The following is a 22,889-nucleotide window of genomic DNA, read 5'->3' on the forward strand; positions in this document are numbered from 1 at the left end:
CTTGCACATTGCTGGTGAGAATATAAATAAGTACAGTCACTGTGGAAAACAGTATGGAAGTTCCTCAAAAATATAAAAATAGAACTTCCGTATGATCCAGTAATCTCACTTTTGGGTGTTCACCCAAAGGGTAAGAAATCACTATCAGAGAGATACTTGCACTTCCATACTTATTGCCGCATTACTTATAATAGCTAAGAGATGGAATCAACCTAAGTGCCCCAAAACTAATAAATGCATTAAAAAAATATGGCACATAAGCACAGAGGAATACTACCCAGCCATAAGGAATAATATCTTGTCACTTGACACAAAGTGGACAAGCCTAGAAGATATGATGCTAAGTGAAACAAGCCAGGCTAGGAAAGACAAATACTGTACGTCCCCACTTGACAAATATGAATGTCCACACACTGGTGGACACAGAAGGGCTTGATGGCATGGAAGTAGAAAGAGTAACAGTAGATCCTAGAATCTAGACAGTAAGAGTAGTGTGGAGGTGTTCAAGGGAAAATGGCTACAAGCACGAGAGAAGGGGAATGGGCTGTGGAATGGTGTTCCAGAAGCAACAAATCTAGCCATTCCATAAAGTTGAGAATTATACCATCTAGGTAGATATAGTAGAACGGTAAGCAATAACAAAGAAAGAATTATCATAAAAATCTAGGATGGTGATTCCCAGGGGTAGGAGCTGGGGACTGATTATATTCTGATTTTTTACCGGGGTGGTGGTTATGCAGGGGCTTTGTTTGTTTTTCTGCATGTGGGAAGAGTATATACATATGTATCATACAAATATGTATATACTCTATTTTATTGGGCCATCAGGAAAGTTATGATGCACTTTTGCATAGAAAAATAGACAAATACATCATGATTTTCCCAATGACCTAATAATAAAAAAGCTAAACATAAAATGGCATGCCTTTAATGCCAGGTGTAAGAGAGTAATCTGGTTTTACTCCAGGTGATGCTATGGATATATGAATTCACAATTAGTTTTAGAGTGTATCCAAGCCTCTCGACACAGACACCACATGGTGTTTTGAGACTTCTTACTTGGCATGGTACATAGGGCATAGTCCGAGAGCTGTGCCCTCCCCGTCCCAAAGGGTTGGCATTTCTGTGCTCCTTCCTCAGCTTTCATCCCCTCTTCAACCACCCACCCGATGCCAGTTCTCCAAGTACATCTAGCCTCATAGAGCTGAGTTCAGACAAAATGCCTGCAAGATTAACTTAGTTTGTTGTCACTCATTAACACCTCAGTATGAATTGGTGGGCATCCGATTAGGCTTGTTGTCCCCTCAGCTAACAGGACAAATGCTAGCCCTACTCTTTGGAACCTGTTTAGCATGATCACAATCTAAGACTTGTGGAGAAGATCAGAGTGTTTTCTGGTGAAATATTCTGCCTGTTTCTTAGATCGAATGGTCCGTTTTCTCTTCCCCCTTCTCTCATCTGTCCTTTTCAGATCCGATCCTCTGCTTCTGTTCAGGAAACACTTGAATGTGCACACTCTGCACAATTGTAGAGTTCCTCTTTCACATGGAGTCTCAGGCTTCCAGATTAGAATTTAGAACTGAAAGAACAGCTAAGAATAGTCCTCAATATGTCAAAAAGCTGGCCTTCCTATCCTACTTAACCATGTAGGAGGATGGAGAAGCCAACCCAGGTCATAACCCCACGGCCCACAAGCTATCACTGCCACTGCATCTGTCTCTGTGTGTTGCACATGTGCGCACACACACGCACACACACACCCTAATACATAGGAGAGTCTGCAAGCTTTTGTTATCTGTATCATTTAATCTGCTTATTCTGTGACTTGCATTTTCCCCTCATCACGTTTTGAAAGCATCCAGCATGCAGGTCGATGTGGTTTATTAACTTTAACTTCTGCACTCAGCACGCTCCTCCTCTCTCCCGCTGATAGGCATCAGGCTTGCCTAGTGTAGCTGGTCCAAGCCAGGCCATGGTGAGCTTCCCCAGTTGTCTCTCGGCGCTCTCATGCAGAGTGGATGTGAAGAGTGGCAGACCACATGCGTTTTTAAGTTCTCTTGACATTGCTGACTATTTTCCAAAGCAGTTCTGCCCATCTACACCCGGAGCTGCTGTTTCTGAGAGTTACTGTTTCCCCACGTCATCAACACACGTCTCACCTTGAGACCTTTCATTCTTGTCATTCGTTGTGTGTGAAATATTATCTCATTGTTTCCTCCTTCTTAAATTGCCACCTATCTCTTGCTTTTGTGGCTATCCTGTAATGCGTTCAACCATTCCCCTACTGTAGACAGTCCGCTTCCTTCCGGTGTGTGTTCACTGTTGCTATTACAAATAGGGTTGCAAGAGGCGACCTTGTGTGAACATTCTGATGTGCCAGTGCTTTGATTCCTGGCAGTCCACTTCTACAACTTGGGTTGCCGGGTCAAATCGGCATTTTGTGTTTTAAGAAATATTGACAAAAATCTTTTCGTAAAACATTGTAGTAATTTTCAGTTCCACTAATTGTATATAAAAAGATATGTAGGGACCAGCAGATGGTGGAATGGTTTCACCACTGGACTCGCATGTGGCCGACCGCAGATCAAGTCCTGGAGCCGGCAGCTTAAAACTCATGCTGAGTGTGTGTGCATGTGTGCCCAAAATCTCAAGAGGAGAAACAGAAGAAAGGATTGTGGCATGGCCATCCCCCATAGGGGATCATTTCTCAGTTTCTGTCTCTCTGTCTCTGTCTCTCGGGTGAGCTCACATGCCCTATAGTTAAAATTTTAAAAAGACATGTTTACTCACACCTTGGCCAGTACCTTTCTCTCTGTCCATTATCAATAAATATCTAGTTGTGCCCTTTTTCTGCCTAGTACTTACTCAGGAAATGAACTTTTTTTCAGTTTTATAAGTTTTTCTTTTAGTTCTTCAATAGTTTACGTCCTCGTACATTCTTCTTTCTCATTTTGGAACTCTTCCTCTTTGCATATTAAATCTTCTGTATCTTGGGACCAGCAGATGGCATAATGATTATGTTGCTGGACTTCCACATGGCTGAACATGGTTTGTGTCCCAGACCCAGCAGCTTAAATCTCATACCAGGCGTGTGTGCATGCATGCCTAAGATCCCAAGAGGAGAATGGAGGAGAAGGGACTGTGGTGTGGCTATTCCCCGGTGCGGGGGGCGGTTGTGATTACTCCCTTTCTGTCTCTCTGTCTCTCTCTCTGTTTATCCAGTGAGCACACACCCTATAGCAAAAATCTCTCTAAAAAATAATCTTCTGTATCTTACCTTCATGTCGCTCATAATTTCATTCACGAGGCCCATTTCTTTGTGGTTTTGCTGTATGTTGTGTTACATTTTCTTCGGTTTTGCTCGAAGCACTTCCTGGCCTATGATAGGTTTTCGATAATTAGTTATTGAATGAACAATTTTGTTTTCCAGGCAGCCAATTACATCTCACAATGACTGTTCTCTTTTTCATTTTTCTGCTAAGTTTTAACTCAGAAATCATGTTTTCATGGTTGTAGAAAGTCTCTCTACATACTAATTGCTCTGATTGCATCTCCTTAAGAGTTCTCTCTTTCTTAATTATTTGTGTAGTTTTAGTTTTTTTGGGATTTTTTTGCCATAGGGCACATGCACTTGCCAGAGAGGAGAGAGAAAGTGAAAGAGAGACAGAGAAAGGGAAAGTGAGAAATCTCCTGGGGGGATGGCCACACCACAGTCCCTTCTCTTTCATTCTCCTCTCAGGATTTTGGTCATGCGTGCACACATTCCCTGCGTGATTGTCCATTCACCAGGTCCAGAGCTCAGCCCATGGTCAGCCATGTGGGAATCCAGCTGCCTTAACCACCATGCCACCTGCTGGCCCCTCTCTCTTTATTTAAAAAATACATCACATGTCTTTCCTGTTTCCTTACTTCTTCCTGGTTGTTTCACGTGGTCTTCCTCAGTAGATTGTGATTTTCTTCTTTACCTACTTATGCCCATGGGAATGAAGGCTTTGGCTCCTGTGCGGTCAGCCTGTCAGAGTCTCTCAAGCAATGGTGACCTGCAGTGGGAGGGGTACAGGTGTTTAGTTTCCAGGGGCCAATAGTTTCCAGGGGCCAATACCTGTCTCTGCGCTGGGAGGCCATTGTCTCTAACCACCCATTTCTGCCTATCAGTGCTGCCACCCTCAGGAGGCTGGGCCAGGGCACGGGGAAGGAAGGTCCAGTCATTTCTGTGCTGAGAAACAATGTCCTGCTTCCCTCCAAGTAAACTCTTCACTACAGAAATTGTCAGTGCCCTTTGCCAGCACGTATGTCTTCACCAGGCTCACGGAAAATCCAGCTCCACTGAACTCTTACAACTACCTAGAGTCCTCAACTGCCCATTGATGAGAAAACTGTTAGTCATTTTTAAACTCACGTGACTAATGGTGGCCAATTGATGGTTCCTATGAGGGGGCTACCAAAGGAGCGGCTCAATTTTAGACATCGATGAGCTGCCTCAAGTTATTTTCAAAACAAAGGAAAAACATTTCTACACTGGTCTACCTTCTTATCTTTGTTAATTACTAACACTGGTGTTAGTCCGAACAACAGAAGTAGAAGGTTTTCTTCTATTATCACTTTCAGGGAGGTAGAATGCTGTAAGTAAACCAACAGTGAGGAGCAGCAGGTGCTCCATTGCAGAAAACATTTTCCTACCCTCGGCTGCCAGGTGACTGGTCCCAGCTCCCGCTCACCTCCTCAAATCCTGATAAGACGCTCACCAGGTCAACAGGACCCCACGAAAACCAGTGGGGATTTTTGTGACAATAGAAGGACAAGGGCTCAAGATTTTTTAAGGACCTAAAAACTCAACATTTTAGTTTCTTCTTGAAAGAGAGATAAAAAGGAGAATTAGGACTCTACATGAAAAAGCCAAAATTTCAGAAAGTAACTTGCCTTTCAAATGAACACGAGATCATTTCCCCTGCCCGATGAAACTAACAGGATATTTTCTTTTCTTTTGTTTTTCTTTCAAGGCAGACTTTTTTTTTGTCTTTTGTTTTGTTTTGTTTTTAGGTTTTGGCCATAGGGCATTTGCACTCCTCAGAGAAACAGAGCAAGACAGTGGAAGGGAAAGTGAGAAATCACCTCTGGGGGGACGACGGCCATACCGCAGTCCCTTCTCCATTCTCCTCCTTGCACTTTGCACATGCATGCAGATGCACCCCAGGGTGATTTTTCAAACTGCCAGATCTAGGACTCGAACCTCAACTGGCCATGTGGGAGTCCAGTGCCTTAACCAGCATACCGCCTGCTGGCCCTTCAAAGCAGACTTTTTATGTTTATTTACTTATTACTTCCATGGGCAAGAGAGAGAACACCTTCAACAGGGTTTGGGCTCCACAATCCACCCCCAGCTCCAGCTGGACCCAGAGCATGGGCTCACGTGTGCTCAGAGTACTCGGGAGGTCTTCAGATATGAACTCGGAAACTTCCCGTGTGCATCAGCCTCGCAGGTAGAGTTTGCGGCTGTGCCATCATCCAGCCCCTATTTTGTTTTCACAGTTTCAGTTTGGTGAGTCAGTAAACAAAACATAAAGTAAAATAAAATATAAACGTCCAGTGCTGCAGGGTGAGTTTCAAGGACACCAAGGTCTAAAACATGTTTACTGGATGTAGTTCGTGGCTTATCTTTGGAGGGATCGTTTTTCTTTTGTTTGTTTGTTTGTTTGTTTTTAGAGAGAGATATTTTTGCTATAGGGCACATGCCCTTACTGGAGAGAAAGAAAGTGAGAAATCATTCCCCGCCCCCCCCCCACGGGAATGGCCACACTGCAATCCTTTCTCCTCCATTTTCCTCTCAGAAAATTGGGCATGCACACACACACACGCCTGGCATGTGTTTCAAGCCTCTGGGTCTGGGACTCAAACCATGGTTGGCCATGGTTGACCACTACACCACCTGCTGGCCCCGGGAGGAGCTGTTCTGATGGTAATGATCTGCAAACCTGCTACTGACTAACAGGTTGGAGAGGGCTGCCTCCTGCAGTCTGTACCAGAAGGGCCTTGCCGAGTCCCCTGCTGCATCACGTCCCTCTTGTAAAGGCAAGAGAACTTCCCACCTTCCTCAGCCACCATATGCAGAACGAGCACACAGTCCAGGGCTGTGCGCTGACCACACTGGTGGGATGTGGGGCAGACTGGGTGTGGCTGGGCAGCCTTACCACTTCTGCCTCCAGGGACTGGCGAGCAGCCTCTCTGTGGGAGGCACTGCTGTTTATCGGGGCCTCCAATGAGTGAGGTCACCTGGGACTTCTACTTAACTCCTTCTTATGCATGGTACATACCTATACCATTCACCACCCCTTTGCTGTAAGCAGAACCTCAGGTCTCTCTTTTTTTTTTTTTTTTTTTTTTGAGAGTTTTTTTTGCTATAGGACACATGCGCTCGCCAGACAGACAGAGAGAGACAGAGAGATAGAAAGCGAGAAATCACCCCCCAGGGGGAGATGACCATGCCGCAATCCCTTCTCCTTCATTCTCCTCATGGGATCTTGGGCACGCACGCACAAATGCCTGGCGTGAGTTTAAGCCACCGGGTCCGGGACTCGAACCACAGTTTACTACGTGGGAGTACAGCGACATAGCCATTACACTAACTGCTGGTCCCAGAATCTCAGGTCTCTTTGAGAGGTCCCAATACCTCACTTGCTGAAGTGTCAGCCATGATGTGTTGACCTCAACCCCCACATGGAACATTGTCAAGCGACACAGCAGCCTTCAGCAGAGGAAGCTGACCCAAAGCCCACAATTTATCCCAGTTTTCTTCTCCTTTCTCATGCTCAGATGGATGGAGTGGAACCCTGGCTTCCCCTTGAGTATTGATGCCAAGTGCCACAAGGATTTACCCCGCGACATCCAGTTTGATAGTGAGAAGGGAGTGGACTTCGTTCTGAACTACTCCAAAGCGTAAGTTTTCCAGAACTTAAGGACACTAGGCAGTGCCCTCAGTGGCTGGGCCTGGGATGGGACCCTCACTCCTTTCTTCATGGACTCTTTGGGTTCAGGGAGCAGCCCAGCAAGCAGCTATTCCCAAACACAGTGGAGTTCACCTTGACCTTGGGGAAAATTCTCAATGCACAACCGCAAGGTGACCCACAACTACACAAAATTATAAAATTACAGCTATAGTTGTGTTTTCAGCTGAAGGCAGGGGTCTTTACTTGGAATGCCCCACTCCTACCTACACCTCATCCCTGTATCCTTGTATGGCCAATTCAAGGGTAGACGATATCCAGGCTGTCACCAAGATGGCAGACTGCAGTGACAGTAGCCAACATGCTGGTGCTGGTCCTCTGGTACTCATCACAACAGCCCCATGAGGCCGGCACAGTTATTGCCTCCATTATGTAGCTGAGGACCCAGAGGAGTCAGGAGGCTCTGGTAAATCCTGAATCCATGATTCTGAAGCCCAACTGAGCCTTAGAATCTCCTAGGGAGCTTTAGTACCTCCCAGTGCCAGGCTGACCCCTCCGCCATGGGAGAGGGTCTCTGAGAGTGGGACCCTGGCCTCGAGTCTGCACTGCCAGCAGGCGAAGGACCGAGAGCTCCGAAGTCAGTCGGTCTTCCTGTAGGGTACTTCCCAGGTAAGACGTGTAGCAATCCTGGGAAGTTGGTGTTAATACTAATGTTTCTAGGTGAGGAAACCGAGGCTCTGTTGCGTTGAGGGTAAGACATTTGTATAAAGTCATTTAGGCAGAAATTGGCAAAGCCAGGATTAAATCCAAATCTGTTTGGATCCAAAGGCAGAAAGCTTTTCTTGCTACAATCAAGATGAGCTAGAGAGGAAGATGAAAGCCAGACACCTAGATTCATAGTGCAGTAGTACCCAACATCTGGCTCCCTGGACACATCTCAGCAATTAAGTGTCTCAGTTCCCCCGGGAGAGCCCTGTGGCAGACCTCAGACCTGGGTGGGACACAGGATAGGAAGCCCTTATGAAAGGAGCTGTTTGGACAGAGGAGGATGAAGATACAGACGCAGTGAGATCAAAGGAGATGCTACTGCTCCGGGAAGTGATGGTCCCTGAGCTTAATGATGGCGGAAGGAGGGAGGGCAGGCTGGTTGGGGGAGGAGGGACAGACAAACGGATGGTGGAGGGATGGATAGTGAATGGACAGAGGAAGGAAGGAAGAGTGGGTGGACGGAGCCAGGACGGCATAGGTGGAGGGAGATGGGAAGGGAAGATGAATGGTGGAGGGAGGGCTGGGGTGACTGGGGAGAGAGGGGAGGGAGGGAGGAGGGAGGGGTGACGGGGTAGGTGGCTGGCAGCATGAAGGCCAGGCTGTACCTGCCTCGTGTCTGCCTCGTCCCCTAAGGTCGTTGTCATCGTCGTGACAGGCACGAGCTGCCACGGGGCAGGTACTCAGCATGCTCTGCCGTTGTGAACAGTGTGGCCGGCAACCACTCAGGGCCCTTTGCTGCGGCCTCGCAGGCCCTCACTGTCCCATGGGGAAAGAACCCACACTCCCCACGGGTGCCATCTCCTCAGGTACCCCGGGGGGCTAACCGCAGCCTAGGTCCCGGCACTCGGTCCTGCTCCTCGGGTCTCCGCAGTCCGGGCACGGGTATATTTTCGAGGCTCCTGGGGGATTCCAGTGTGCAGCTGGGGTTGTAATCGCTGTCCCCAACGCCTCCCTGGGCCTCACCCCTGCCCACCGCTCTGGGGTACAGTCTGTCTGCTGAAGTCTCAGGACTGTCCCCCATCTGACCCAGGTCAGGCCAAGGCCTTCTCCACCCTGGCTGATGGTGAAGGGAAGGCAGGAGGGCTGGACAGAGGGACAGAGGCGGGAGAGGGGCCAGTGGAGAGTGACTGGATGGATGGGCGAGGGAGGGCCCCACCTCACAGCACCTGGGAGGCTCGTGCTCAGGCGTGGTTGTGAGCCCTGGTGTCTGCCCAGTAGTGGCGACACACCCGTGGACCTGCCCGCCCCCCGGCCCCCTCTCTCCTCACACGCACAGGACTCCAGCCATGTGGCTCCAGGGTGGTTTCCGAGGTGTCTTCGTCCCTCTCGTCATTATTCTTGCTATTTCCTCTGCCTGGACACCCTCCGCACCGCTTTGCTGGGACATGGGTGAGGTGGCCCTTTTCTCAGAAGCGTTGAGAAGCTCCTGGGCCTGGAGAAGGTCTCCACCTCGTGCCCCCACACCCCCGTCCTGCCCACACATACGCCCGCCTCTCCAGGGACCCTGCGGCTGCCTTTCTCAGTCCCTTAGTGTCTCAGTAACAATACCCGAGACGGCGATTTCTGAAGAAAGGTCTGTTTGGCTCACCATTCTGGTGGCTGGGCCGGCCGAAAGCCCGGAGAGATCAGCAGGGGTGTGTAGAGAGAGAGACCTGCAGGGGTGGTAGACTTGCTTTATAACAGCCCGCTCCCCTGGGAACTAATTAGAGAACTGAGCCAGCTCCATCCATTCTGGAGGGACCGGCCCCGCCCCTCTCCCAGCACTGCCACTGCCAATCAATTACAGCACTGTGGGGACCCAAGCGCCTCTGCATCCAAGTCCGCCCCGTCGGGCCCTCAGGCAGCAGGCTATCTGGCAGGAACAGAGCAGAGAGCTCCTGAGGGGGCCCTTCGCCCCCCACGACCCCCCAGTGCTGCACAGCTGGGCAGACACCTGAGCAGCACCTCTGAGCCCACAGGGACTGAGACCCCTGAGGCCTAAGGAAGAGGGAGACTCAGCCCTGCACGAGAGGAGTGGCACTGGGGTAAGGGGCTGGGACAGGGCCTCTGGGGAGGGGAGAGACCTGGGGAGGACTCGCAGCCGGCAGCCGGTGTAGGTGAGCCAGGGGAGTTGTCTGGCTTCTCTAAGTCCCAGAGTTTTATCCGGAAAATGAGACCACAGCTCGTGCCCATGGTTGTCATGAGAATAAAATGGGGCCACTCCTGCCAGCCCCAGGAGAGAAGACCTCACAAACGCGCTCTGGTTATCACCCAATCAGCAAGCGAGTCAGACCCGCCAGGACCACTTCTCCATCTTCACACACTGTCGAGGGGCTCCTGGGGGGACCCTCGCTCTGCCTGGGTGTCAGCTGACTTCTGGGGTCCAGGAGGCTTTGTAGCCAAGGGCCACCTGGCCTGGCATTCATGGGTGGGGCCCAGGGAGTGGAAAGGATGCTGCGCTGGGAGATGATCATTCGAACAGCGGCCAGAGCCAAGAGGTTGTGAAATTTCCTAGTAACCCAGTGTCATCCGTCCGAGGAGGAGCAGTCGATGCGTTTTGTCCCCACTCGCTGTGTGAGGCCGATAAAGGAAATCCTCTTCAAAGGAAATTGAGAAACAGCTTCCTTCCCAGTTGGGCAGGCCAAGGCCGAATGTGACTCAGTCCTGAAGAGGTGACCAGGGCACCCTGACACTCATACCCCCTGCACAGTCCTGTCAGATGAGGGAGGGGCAGCCTTGAAGGAGCTTGTGTGGAGCATCCTTCTCCCCGGGGGCCATGAGGCCACCCCAGAACTTCTTTCTGGAAAGGCAGCATTGGAAAGGCTACTGCGAGGCCCGGTGGACACAGTGGCACTAGTAGCCTGAACCTCTCAGGTCCTGGGAAAAGGGGACATGCGAGTGCCGTGACAAGTGGTGATGGAGTCTGCCACATCGTGGGCCTCGTGGTCAGACGAGAGCCCAGGTGGGGAAGAGACTGGCGAAGCCTGGCCAGGAGCAGAGAGACTGCAGGGTGAGGGGGTGGGCTCAGGCCCAGGCTCAGGGTGGTAGGGCTTCAGGCTTGCAGGGATTGAGCAGGATGGAGTCTGGCGAGGCAGGGAAGTCCGGCCAGGGCCGCTGGGGGCAGTCAAGAAGGGAGGCTCAAGCACACGTGGGCATGCGGATCGCCTGGGACATGCTGGAAGCCCGGGCGCCGATCTGTGTGTCTGAGCAATGCCCACGGTTACACCCCACGGGCAGAAAACTGAAACCTGTGGCCAAGGCCACCAAAAAGGCCTTCCCCATGAACTTCTGGCTCCAGACGGTTTGGGTTCCACCCCACTTCTGGGTAACTCCGAGGACTCGCTTCCTGAGCCACTCATTCTGCCTGGATCAGGGCCAGCCCCTCAGTAAGCTTTGCCCCATCCCGAACAGCCAAGCCATGAGGTGGAAAATGGAGAAGCTGTTAGGGGAAGAAGGTGGGGGTGCAGAGCAAGCGAGAGTGCCCACTTCCCCTGGTGCAGAGCCAGGGGTTGGTGCTTGGCCAGACCAGCAGCACAGCGCAGGCTGGACGTCGGCCTCCTGCCTCGTCTGCCCTTACCTGGCTGAGACGCAGAGCAGGCCAGAGCCTTTCCAGCTGCAGGGTCTTCCCTGTGCAAGAACAGGTCTCTGCTGTCTGAACAGCCTGGTCGTCTGGGACTGAAGAGTTGGCCTCCAGGTGACCTGCGGATGTTGCCCTTCCAGCTCCTCTTCCTGGATCTGTGGCTTCCTCTGTGTCCTCCACGCCCACCCTGTTTGCAGTGTCCGCCTTCTGTTTTGAGGTCCAAGAGTCCAGCTGGGGAGATCGTGACTCACTCCCTGTGCCCCACAGGAACTGGGAGAGCAGCTGGCCCAGCCTCAGGGCACCTGGGCCCAGGGCCTCTTTCCTGGCTCCATGTGGAGCTGGGCTGTCCTCAGGCTAGAGGGACCTGGGGGCCTGGGAAAGTCTCCTTGTCCCAGAAATAGGTCCTTTTCCTCGCCCTGATTGATAACAGGTGCCACAGTGGGATTGACCCCCCCCTCCAACTTGACGAGCATTTCTGACCCGGAAGACTCAGCTCACGAGGGCGGTGGATGGCGGTGGCAAGGCTGGGAGCACTCTGGCTGCATGCCCTAATACAGCAAGGCCACGGCGGCCTCCCCTGGACGCCATGGCAGCTCCTTCCCCATGAGGGGCCAGTTCAAAGGGACAGAGGACCCACGGACGGCAGGACTCTGCTGGCATCATTCCAGAGCTCCGAGGTGCCAAGCACCTGCCGTGGTGGCCACCGTCCTAGCCACTCCCAGGAACCTGCCTCTCTGTACCCGCAGGTAGCCTGCTCGTCTTAACTCCCAGAGAAAAGCTCTGCTCACGAGGTCTTCAGCCTCGTGGCCTAGAACCTTCTCTGGACAGCATGGCTTCCTAGGGGACACGGGTGGCTCAGACAAAGGGGAGAAGATCTGCTGATCTGAGGATGGACTGAAGGGTGTCTGCAGGCAGGCACCTGCTATTCGATCTGATGCCCTTCCTGGGCCTGGCAGGGCCCAACAGAGCTGGGCATCACTGAGCCCACGGTCCTGTTGGCCGGGTACACTCTGGTCAGGACACCCAGCCTCAGTCCTCTGATTTTGCTCGGTCTGAGGACATGAGGGGCTCCTGGCTCCCAAACCCTGGCCATTTAGGGCTGCTTCCCTGAGCACAGGCCTGGCTCAGCCCTCACCCTTGGAGGGAAACCATGAGAGCACCACGGGCAGACCCTGCACCAGGTGTCGGCCACCACGCAGTAGACAGGAGATGCCGGCAGAGGTCCCGGGTGCTGGGAGCCTGGCTGAGCACTGGGCCACGCAGACAGGCCCTTGCCCTCAGGAGGCTTAAGGCAGCGGACCAGCACTCACATTTAAGCTGTAGTAAGTGCTCCAGACTGAGGGGGCTGGAAGGGAGCCTGGTCTGAATAAAGGGAGGTCCTTGAGGAAGTGCCATCTGCCCTGCGATCAAAGGCTGGGGAACACACGCAAGGGCCCTGCAGACCCACTCGCCCCTGTGCGCGGTGGAGACTGTCTGAGTATGCCAGCTCAGCTCCAATGGAATGCCGCAGCATTCTGGAGGCCAGAAGTCCGAGATCGCCTGGCCATTGGCCAGAGCTGTCCCAGCCCACTCAGTGCCCTCACAGGGCACTGCTCCCGCATGAGGGCCCGGCCTCTAACCCTAACCTACAGAGGCCCCAGCCCTCAGGCCATCATGTGGGGTGGGCTTCAACGTAGGAGTCGGGGGGCACAGCTCAGTCTCCAGCAGAAAGGAAAGGGAGGAGCAAGCATTCCAGGTCGAGACCCACACAGGCAAAGGCCCTGAGTCAGGATAGATGGGGAGCCCTGCATTCCGAGGGCAGCCAGAGTCAAGGCTGGAGTGGGGGGTAGTGCCCACTGACCGTGGGGAGAAGACAGGATACTGGCTACTCTCAGACCACTTGGCGTGAGAGCCACCGAGGCGGGGAGGATCACAGCGAGCACCACAGGATAACACGTCTGTCCCACACCCTTGTGGGTTACGGAGAGCGCATGAGAGGCCTGTCCCCCATCACTCTTCCTGGACCTGTCCACCCCTGAGCTCCTGGGATGCCCGGGCCACTCACATCCCACCCTGTGACCTGCAGCCTGCTTTAGGCTTCGGGAGCTGCTGCCTTAGAGCCCTGCTGGAGGAGCGTCTAGAAACTCACGTCCTCCGAGCATCAGCAGAGACAAAAGAAGGTTTAGCTCAAGTGAAGTGCTCACCCCCAGATCTGGGTGACTCAGCAGAGCAGCTGCAGGGAGGTGGGCGCCCTGTCCCAGAGGTTTGCTCAGGAACTGGCTCAGAGTGGGGCAGCAAACCTGATGAATGAATGAATGAAGACTGTGGGAATGCACACCTGAGTGGCTGGAACTGGAGGCACTCTAGGCTGTTCTGGAGGGCACTGGCCTGATCCCTTCCATAGGGGAGACGCAGTCGAATGAGCACAGGTACAGGGCCCGTGTCTGTCCTGGTTAGTCACCCGGTCCCTCGGAGCTGCCTGGAGTGCCTCGGGATTCCCTGTGCTGGGGCCGTGGTGTGGGGGGCCTGGCCGTTCCTGGAGGGTGACCTCTCTCATCTGCAGGATGGAGAACCTGTTCATCAACCGCTTCATGCACATGTTCCAGTCTTCCTGGAGCGACTTCGCCGACTTTGAGAAAATCTTCGTCAAAATCAGCAACACCATCTCCGGTGAGTAGAGGTAACACTGTCCAAGCAGAGGCTCGCCTGGCCATTGGCCAGAGCTGTCCCAGCCCACTCTGCCAGGGCCTCGCCTAGGCCAGCAGGCCCTCCTTGCCCTACGCGTGTGCCTCGCCGTGGTCATCTTCACACCCTGAGCCTTTGCCTTCTTGTACATTCAAGTTCAAACACTCTTGACTTCATTTCATCATCAAAAATCTGGAAACCCGGGACCAGCAATTAGCACAATGGCTATGTCGCTGGACTCCCATGTAATCAACTGTGGTTCGAATCCCGGGCTTAAACTCACGCCAGGAACGTGTGTGTGCATGCCCAAGACCCCAAGAGGAGAATGGAGGAGAAGGGATTGTGGCATGGCCATCCTCCCCGAGGGGTGATTTCTTGCTTTCTGCCTCTCTGTCTCTGTCTTTCTCCAAGGGTGAGTGCACGCACCCTATAGTAAAAACCTCTCCCTCCCTCCCCCAAAGAAAAGACAAGTCTCGAAACCCTCAGAGCCCGTTCTTTACATGCTTGCTTGTCAGTCGTGGAGATGTTTCCACAGAGTCAGGGCGGCACTCGGCTCGGTTCCGAGCACTGACGTGAGAGCAGCCCTAGACGCCTTTGGACTGGGGTGTGCTGGTCAGAGCGCAGGCATTGTGATGAACAGAAACAGCACAGAAGAACAAAACGGCCTCAGGAAGCGAGGGGACAGGAATGGTTGGGTGGAGCGGTGTCCCCAGGAGCCTCCTCCACTCCCCTTCTCTCTCCATGCTGGGCTGAGAGGCCTGAGTTCTTGGGGAGAGGTGCCTGGAAATCCTGTGTGCTACTAAGGGCCAGCTCAGGGAGGGCGAGGTGCTGGGCAGGTGGGCAGCACGTGGGCACGGCGGGTGGACCCTGTGGCTGTCCGGCATCAGTGGTCGCCTCGGAGGGGGTGCAGTGGGGACTCTGCTCTCAGACTGCATCAGGAAGGCCACGGCCTTGGCTGCCCTCTGCTCAGAGCTCCCTTTTCTTCACACAGAGCGGGTCATGAATCACTGGCAAGAAGACCTCATGTTCGGCTACCAGTTCCTGAACGGCTGCAACCCTGTGCTGATCCGGCGCTGCACCCAGCTGCCCGCGAAGCTCCCGGTGACCACAGAGATGGTGGAGTGCAGCCTGGAGCGGCAGCTCAGCTTGGAGCAAGAGGTCCAGGTAGGGTCTGCTTGCTGGGGAGTGGCCACGACCACACTCGCTCAGGTGGAAGCCACCGGCTGGCCAGGGCTTACGGGCTGCCAGGCTGTCATCTCCAGGCCCAGACCTCCTGGTGGCCAATGGCACAAGACCGGCCACCCTAGCTGCCTCAACTCTTCCTTTTCTGGCCAGCAGCCAAAGGGGGTCCTGGGCATTATGTAAGCTGCCTTGTCGGAGGGATCGACGGGGTGTTTCCCCTCGATGCTGGCATCTGGGAATGTAATCGATATTTTTAATATTAATATCAATTATTACAAAAGCCGGCCCTGGCTTGGGGGCCTGTGGTGGGCCAGGCACTGTAACCAGTGCTACACACACTGTCAATCAACCTTGCAAAAGTGAGGAGGCCAGAGAAGAAGGCTGGCTTTGCACCAGAACAAAAAAACAAGGAGTGCTGACAGAATTTCAGCCTTCAAACTAGAAGTGCAGGTGCCACTTGCTCCTGGCCCACCCTCTTCCACCACTCTCCCAGCCTTGCCTGCGGGCTCAGCTCCCTCCCACTGAAGTGTACTGGGTTCAAAGCACTTCCACCTGCATCTTCCATGTCAGGGACTGAGGCTCCATGGTCCACCGTACCCTGTGGGTCTGCCTCGTCCCACTGGAACCGGCATGGCTGTCCCGCCCACCACTCAGCCCCTGCGGCCTGCCCCCAGAGGGGCCTCCACAGCTTCCAGTCACCCCATCTTGCTTGCTCACCTCAGAGCCCCAGACAGAGAGGCATGGTCTGTACCACCTAGGGACAGACCTCCCAGACCAACACCCACCCACCTGGCTTTGCAGGCCCCCTATCCACTGAAGTTCCCTTTAGGGTCCCTGCACAGTGCAGCAGCCCTGTCCCCTCCTCAGGATACCACCGATTGGGTTGGCAAAGGATACTAACAACACATGCACACGCACACACATTTCTCTGCAGATTTCACTGCTAGATGGCATTACATTGACTGAATGGTTATAAGTTTCAAACTTCGAGTCAGAGAACCACAGAGCCTTAAGGCCAGAGAATCCCTGCCAGGTGTGCGACCCCTGCGCTCAGCCTTGGGCTCCTGGGCCCATGTGCAGTTGGCAGCGTGCTCTGATCCGCCAGGCCATGCACGCACATGGACACCTGAGATCTGGTGACCACTTCCGGTGTCTCCACCCTCACAGACCCCAAGCCCACCAATCAGGACCTTCACCCCTCTTGCCCTCACTTGCTTAAAATGATAGTTTTAGAATTTTTTTAAACATATATTTCTAGACAATAAAGAATTGTTTTTCAGTTTGACTTGTGAACTATGCGTGTATATATTTACATGTAAAAGTCAGATGTTGAAATAATTGAAATCATAAAAATGTTTTAAGAGCCACCCAACTTCATTCAAGTTGGTTTTCTTTGTAAGCCCAATACTCTACCTTTTATTCTATAACGGATAGTAATTTATATGCTTTAGAAATTTTTACGAAGGTGAATTTCAGTCCTTTTCTTATAATTATATATAAACGGAAACTCTTACATTTTTAAGCCACTTTTTATGTGTATAAAGTTATTAAGCATTTTCTTAGTGTTAGATGCTGCCTCACTCTACTCAGTGGTCAGTAAGTTCCATGTTCATTGTAATCAATATAAGCTAAATAATGCACACATTGTAGATACAGGGAAAGTCATCAGAAAGTTAGAGCGATTGTGGAAATAGGGCACAATAGAAATTGTGGGCTGACGTTTAGGTTGCAGACATCTGGTTTGTTCACTTAAAAATAAAGTTTTCTGAACAGAACTTAATATAGACTAGAAGCCAGCCTGACCAGTTATGCTCTGCGATCATACGCTGGTGGTTTTCATTAAGTTTTAAACCCCCCAAAACCTTCCAGATATTTTAGAGTTGTGCACTCATAAGGTGACATTACTCCATACTGGTAACAGTGTGCTGTCAACTTCCCTCTGCACTGACTGACAAAGGCATCATGTAAACTCTCAGGTCGGAGAATGGCCATTTCTAACCTCAGGTGGCTCTTCACCATGTCTTATGCTGGTACCCTAACTGTGGATATGTATCCCCAGCTGGGACAACTCAAAGTACAGATACAAATGTTTTAACTGTAGAATAATACTTGATATACTTTTTAAAAGTCTTCAACAGAAGTAAGTAACTCTTATTCCCAATCCTATAGCCTTTGGAACAAGGACCTGACTCGAATTGGTTAGTTTGGTAGATGGGGCAGAATATTTCCATTACTGAGAGCCAAATTCTACAAAATACACCTAAAACCTTCTGGTAATAAAATAAAATGTTTTACTACTACTATTCAAGTAAAAAACACATATATATATTCTTCAAAAAAAAAAAAAAAAAAAAAGGAGGACCTGGCCCCCTTTGGCTCTCCATTTAGGCGAGCAGGCACTGCCTCCGCACAGGCCCTAGGCCCTCAGTCCGGCTCCCTCTAGTGGACGTCAGGAGTCATCGAGAGTGGCTTGCGTTGTTTGCAGCTATGGAGAGGGTGCTGACCCACCTTGGCATCAGCCACAGCCCAGGACCGAACACTGGACCCTGCAGACTCTCCCTCACTCTGAGAGACACTCCATATAGACGCTTCTCCCTTCCTCCAGACCCCATTCCCATCCCTGTAGACCCTCCCTTACCCCTGCAGCTCCCCCCCCCCCAGCCCCTGCAGAACCTCCCTCTGCAGACAGCCCCTACCCCTCCCTATCTCTTCCTCCCAGGGGGATCTCCTCCTGGCTCTGACAGTGGCTGCTCTGCCCACTTCTGAGCTCCATGGGAATGACACCCTGCAGCGTCTCTTTTTGGTTCTGGACGTCGTGTCTATTTCATCCAAACACTGACGTCTTATTAAACGGCCACTCCACGGGGTCTTTCATGAGAGTCGTGTGGGTGTCAGGTGTGATGGATGCGGGATTGGTGCTGCCATTCCTTCCCCTTAGGGAAAACTCACCTGACCTGTGAATGCCTCTGAGCCGAGGACAGATTGACTAACTGCTGAACCCCACTGAGTCGGGGAGGGGGACCCCAAGGCCTCGCTCTCCCCCTCCGGGCCTGACTGGGGTCTGTCTGCTGAAACTGAGTGGCACCCTTTCCTGCCTCCTCCAGCAAGGGAACATCTTCATCGTGGACTTCGAGCTGCTGGACGGCATCGATGCCAACAAGACAGACCCCTGCACGCTCCAGTTCCTGGCCGCGCCCATCTGCCTGCTCTACAAGAACCTGGCCAACAAGATAGTGCCCATCGCCATCCAGGTGGGCTGCCCGCTCACCTCGTGTGGGCTCTCCCTCTGTGGTCCACACCATTGGGAGGAGGCGGATCTATGGGTCAGCAGGTGGCATAGTGGTTAAGGCGCTGGACTCCCACATGGTCAACCGTGGTTCAAGTCCCAAACCTGGTGGCTTCCTTCCTCTCTCTCTCTCTCATGGCACACATACCCTATAGCAAACTTAAAAATTAAAATAAAACAGGGCCAGCAGATGGCATAGCAGTTACATCACTGGACTTCCATATGACCAACCATGGTTCAAGTCCTAGACTCAGTGACTTGAAACTCACACCAGTGCATGTCCATGCATGCCCACGATCCTGGGAAGGGAATGGAGGAGAAGGGATTGTGGCATGCCCATCCACCCTGGGGGGTGATTTCTCACTTTCCCTCTCTCTGTCTCTGTTTCTCTCTGGCAAGCACATGCCCGTAAGATTAAAAAAAAAAAAAAAAGCTAAAAAAAATTTTAAAATAAAATAAAATAGTTTAAAAAATAATAAAAAGAAATCTAAAAATATTAGCAAAATGCATGCAACAGTGTAAGAAATTATTAATGTGTTATAACCAATAGAGTTTATTCCAGACATTTCAGTTTCAAAAGAGCTACCCACATGATTCATTATGACAGTAAGGACCGAGGGTATGATTATATTAACTGGCACTCAAAGGGAATTTAAGGACATTTAGTAGCCACAACTAATAAAAATTAAGGTAATAGAAGAAATACACTTACATGTGATCAAGATAGCAAATACCCTTCAAAAAAGCTCAACTCCATCAAAATCATAAATAAGAACCCCAATCTCACTATTGTTATTCAACATTCTTTCAGAAGTTTTACCACGTGTAATAAAACAGGAAAATAAAATAATCAATAAACATATTGTAAAAGAACAAGGAAGATTACTGGTAACGATATGATGGTGGACCTAGAACATATGACATTCCAGCTTCTTGGAAAGCTGCCTGAATGAATGAGATCGTTTAGTGAAGTGTCTAGATAAATGGGCCTCTCCAAGAGAAGGAAGACTGGGCAGGCCCTGAACACCAGCCCAGAAGGGCAGAGGGAGAAAGTGTGAGCCAAGGAGAAGCAGAAGTGCGAGGATCCCCACAGGGAGCCGGGCAGGAAGGTCAAGAGGGGAGATGGGGGGTGAGGGTCCCCCCAACCTCCACTGCATGCTGCTCGCAATGTGTCCGGGCTGCCTGTGCAGTTCCCGTGACCCATGGTGAGGTGAGGCCTGCCTGTCCCCATGTTATGCGTGACGAGGCAGAGCTCAGTATGACACACTGGAGCTCGGAAAGGCTTGGCACGGGGTCTAGGCCTGCAGGAGTTAGGCAGCCCGTGGGGCCGGGAGATATGAACCCAGGCCCTCCGCACCCCTCCTTGCACCTCTCATGATTCCAGTCACCACTTAAGACATGTGGGTTCTGCTGGGAGGTCCCGAGAGGACAGGTCTCCGAAAGTGCAGTCTGGCGTGGACTGTCACAGTGTGCTTTCTTTCTTCAACAAATCAGCTCAACCAAACCCCAGGAGATGAGAACCCCATCTTTCTCCCTTCGGATGCAAAATACGACTGGCTCTTGGCCAAGATCTGGGTGCGTTCCAGCGACTTCCACGTCCACCAGACCATCACCCACCTTCTGCGCACACACCTGGTGTCTGAGGTTTTTGGCATCGCCATGTACCGCCAGCTGCCTGCTGTGCACCCCATCTTCAAGGTACAACCAGCTGCAGCTGTGCCCCTGGTGTGGGGAGCACCTGGGCTATGGGAGGGGGGGCTGTGGAAGGACTGACAGCCCTGCAGGGGACTGTGGAGGAGAGCTGCTCGGGCAAGCATGGGGGAGTTGCTAATGCCCACCCAAGGAAGAGAACAGCCAGGGGCCTCTAGTTCCCCAGGACATGAGGCCGGGCCTGGGCAGGACACGGGGTCTGCGCAGTTGGGGAGTAGAGTCTGAGAAGGCAGATAAATTCCACGTGACCCTCAGCTGACACCAGTGGGTGCCCCCACTACCACTCTCCTTCCCTCTTCCAAATCCTACTGGCATCAGGTGCTGGGATGACTGCAGGCTAGCAAAACCTGTGTGCCTCAGCTCCCTCATCTGTAAGACAGCCTGAAACAGCACACCCGCACCCAGAGGGATGGTCAGGGTTGGGTGGGCCGTGAGTCCTGTGAGCTGAGGGCAGTGCCATGCACACAGGTCAGCACTGTGCACGCATCAAGTGCTCACCGTGTTCACCATGTTCAGCATCAAAGCTGCAGCTCCCAGGCCCCAGGGGACAAGCAGCCCTGCATGCTGGCTGGGGGTGGGGGTAGAGGGGGCCTGGCCGGGCCCTCCTGAGGCCTCCCCTCCCCACAGCTGCTGGTGGCTCATGTGCGCTTCACCATCGCCATCAACACCAAGGCCCGCGAGCAGCTCATCTGTGAGTACGGCCTCTTCGATAAGGTAGGTGCCCTCCTCCACATGGTGCCCCGAAGAGCCTCTCAGGAGGCCTCAACGTCAGTCAGAAGGCTAGACTTCTCAGGAGGCCAGGCTGGACCTGGGGTAGGAAGGGCGGAGGCTGGAGACTGTGCTCAGTGCACCAGCGGGCCGCCAAGTCCCCTTCCACCTGTGGCTGAGCACTCCTGGGAGCAGCACACCAGGGCTTCCTCTTGCCCTTGTCTCCCCGTCACCTCTTCTGGCTTCTCCTCTGCCAGCCTCTGAGACTGGGCGTAGACCCCTGCTGGCCTGTTGACCTCATAACACTAGGGCCTGTGGCTGCCTCCTACTGCCACAGCCCTGCCATCCTGCCCTGGACCTACCCAGCACTCTGAGCATAGCCTCCCAGCCTCCACCCTTCCAGGCCCTCAGAGCTCCCAGCCCACTCTCCCACGCAGAGCCTCGGGCCCTGCCTCACCCTCACGTCCCCCCAGGTAGTACCCTCCTTGACCTGAGCCCCCTGAAGCTTTACCAAGCCTGGACCCTCACATGGGCCCTGGCCCCACCCTTAGTGAGCAGACCACTGACCACAAAGGCCAAGGTGCTGTTTGGTTTGCAAATGACAAAACCCAGCTCAAGCCAGCAGGAGCTGGGCTGGACATGCATGATCTCCCCTACCAGGATGTCGCTGCGGGGGGCTCCCACAGTGCCAGGGCTCCTTGCACCCTGGTCCCACCCTCTTTCTCTGGTCAGCTCTGTGGCCCTCACACCCTGCTGCAGACAGGTTGGGGGCAGGGTCACAGTGAGCTCCGGGCTCCTGTCTCCACTAACCTCCGTCTCGCAGGCAGTGTCCAGATAGAAGGTGCTGGGAGCAGCTCTGCTTGATCCTATTCGGGTCAAATGACTGATCTCTGGTACCCTGGTGCCAAATCCTTAAAAATTCTGTGGCTCTGACTCTCAGCTACCCAGGAGAGAGAGAGTGTGTGTGAATGTGAGAGAGAGTGTGTGTGTGAGTGTGCGAGTCTGTGTGTGTGAGGGTGCGAGTGTGAGTGTGTGTCTGCACCTCAGCAGCTGAGCCGAGGGCCGGAATCCTCCCTGTGGGTCTCTCGAGCCCTCAGCTAAGCACCGACAAGTCCGCAGCAGAGCTGTGTGAGGCTGGGGGCCACAGGTCACTGAGAGCACCTCTGCTGTGCCCTAGGACAGGCCTGAGGGCTCTACCGGCCCAGGTCCTGCCAGTACTAGGGTTCCCCCCAGTACTGTCGGGCTGCACCCTCGGTGTTCCTGCAGCTATGCACAGCTGCCACTCGACCCCTTGCATGGCGGGCTGAGGCCTCTCCCTGTCACTCATCTTCCAGCCACCCTTGGCACTCTGAGTTCAGCACCTCCCACTCCCCGACACAGGACGGGACCTGGGTCTGCTTCCCTGCGTGCCTGCCGCCCACTGCCCTTCAGCAGAGGCTGGAGTCTGGTGGCGCAGGGCCGAGCTCTGGGGCGGTGGCTGGGGGGGGAGCTGGCCTCACTCATGGCTTCTTCTTCTACCCCAGGCCAATGCCACGGGGGGCGGCGGACATGTGCAGATGGTGCAGAGGGCCATGCAGGACCTGACCTACACCTCCCTGTGCTTTCCGGAGGCCATCAAGGCCCGGGGCATGGACAGCACCGAGGACATCCCCTACTACTTCTACCGGGACGACGGGCTCCTGGTGTGGGAGGCCATCAAGATGTGAGTGTCCGCTGGGGACTCCACGGTCGAGCACGGAGGGGCGGGGGTCTGGATGTTCAGGAGCGGGTGAGGGGTTGCCAAGGTGCCACAGGTGCAGACCCAGCTGCCTCCTGAGCCAGGTTCACGGCCGAGGTGATCAACATCTACTACGAGAATGACCAGGTGGTGGAAGAGGACCAGGAGCTGCAGGACTTTGTGAAAGATGTCTACGTGTACGGCATGCGGGGCAGGAAGGCCTCAGGTAGGGCCTCGTCTCTCCTGGAACTCTGGCTGTGCTGTCGCCTCAACTCTAAAGTCCCCAGGGTTTCCCTGCCCACAAGGGAGCTCATGGGTATCTCAGGCAACAGGTTCCTGAGATACATCAGGAAT

At 53.1% G+C, this 22,889-nt stretch overlaps 1 protein-coding gene across 2 annotated transcripts in view; it reads left to right on the forward strand.

Moving 5' to 3' along the window:
• ALOX5 (arachidonate 5-lipoxygenase) overlaps positions 1-22,889 on the forward strand; it is a 40,955-nt gene that overhangs the window by 15,106 nt on the left and 2,960 nt on the right. For both annotated transcript variants that reach the window (XM_027771510.1, XM_027771511.1), the window contains 8 exons: positions 6,811-6,933; positions 13,811-13,917; positions 14,924-15,096; positions 18,219-18,365; positions 19,895-20,098; positions 20,738-20,824; positions 22,342-22,520; positions 22,640-22,761. In XM_027771510.1, coding sequence (XP_027627311.1) covers positions 6,811-6,933; positions 13,811-13,917; positions 14,924-15,096; positions 18,219-18,365; positions 19,895-20,098; positions 20,738-20,824; positions 22,342-22,520; positions 22,640-22,761 — 1,142 coding nt within the window. The remainder of the gene's footprint in view (positions 1-6,810; positions 6,934-13,810; positions 13,918-14,923; positions 15,097-18,218; positions 18,366-19,894; positions 20,099-20,737; positions 20,825-22,341; positions 22,521-22,639; positions 22,762-22,889) is intronic.

The sequence above is a fragment of the Tupaia chinensis genome, unplaced genomic scaffold (genome assembly GCF_000334495.1).
Source record: "Tupaia chinensis unplaced genomic scaffold, TupChi_1.0 Scaffold000217_1, whole genome shotgun sequence".
In the NCBI taxonomy this organism is placed as follows: domain Eukaryota; kingdom Metazoa; phylum Chordata; class Mammalia; order Scandentia; family Tupaiidae; genus Tupaia; species Tupaia belangeri.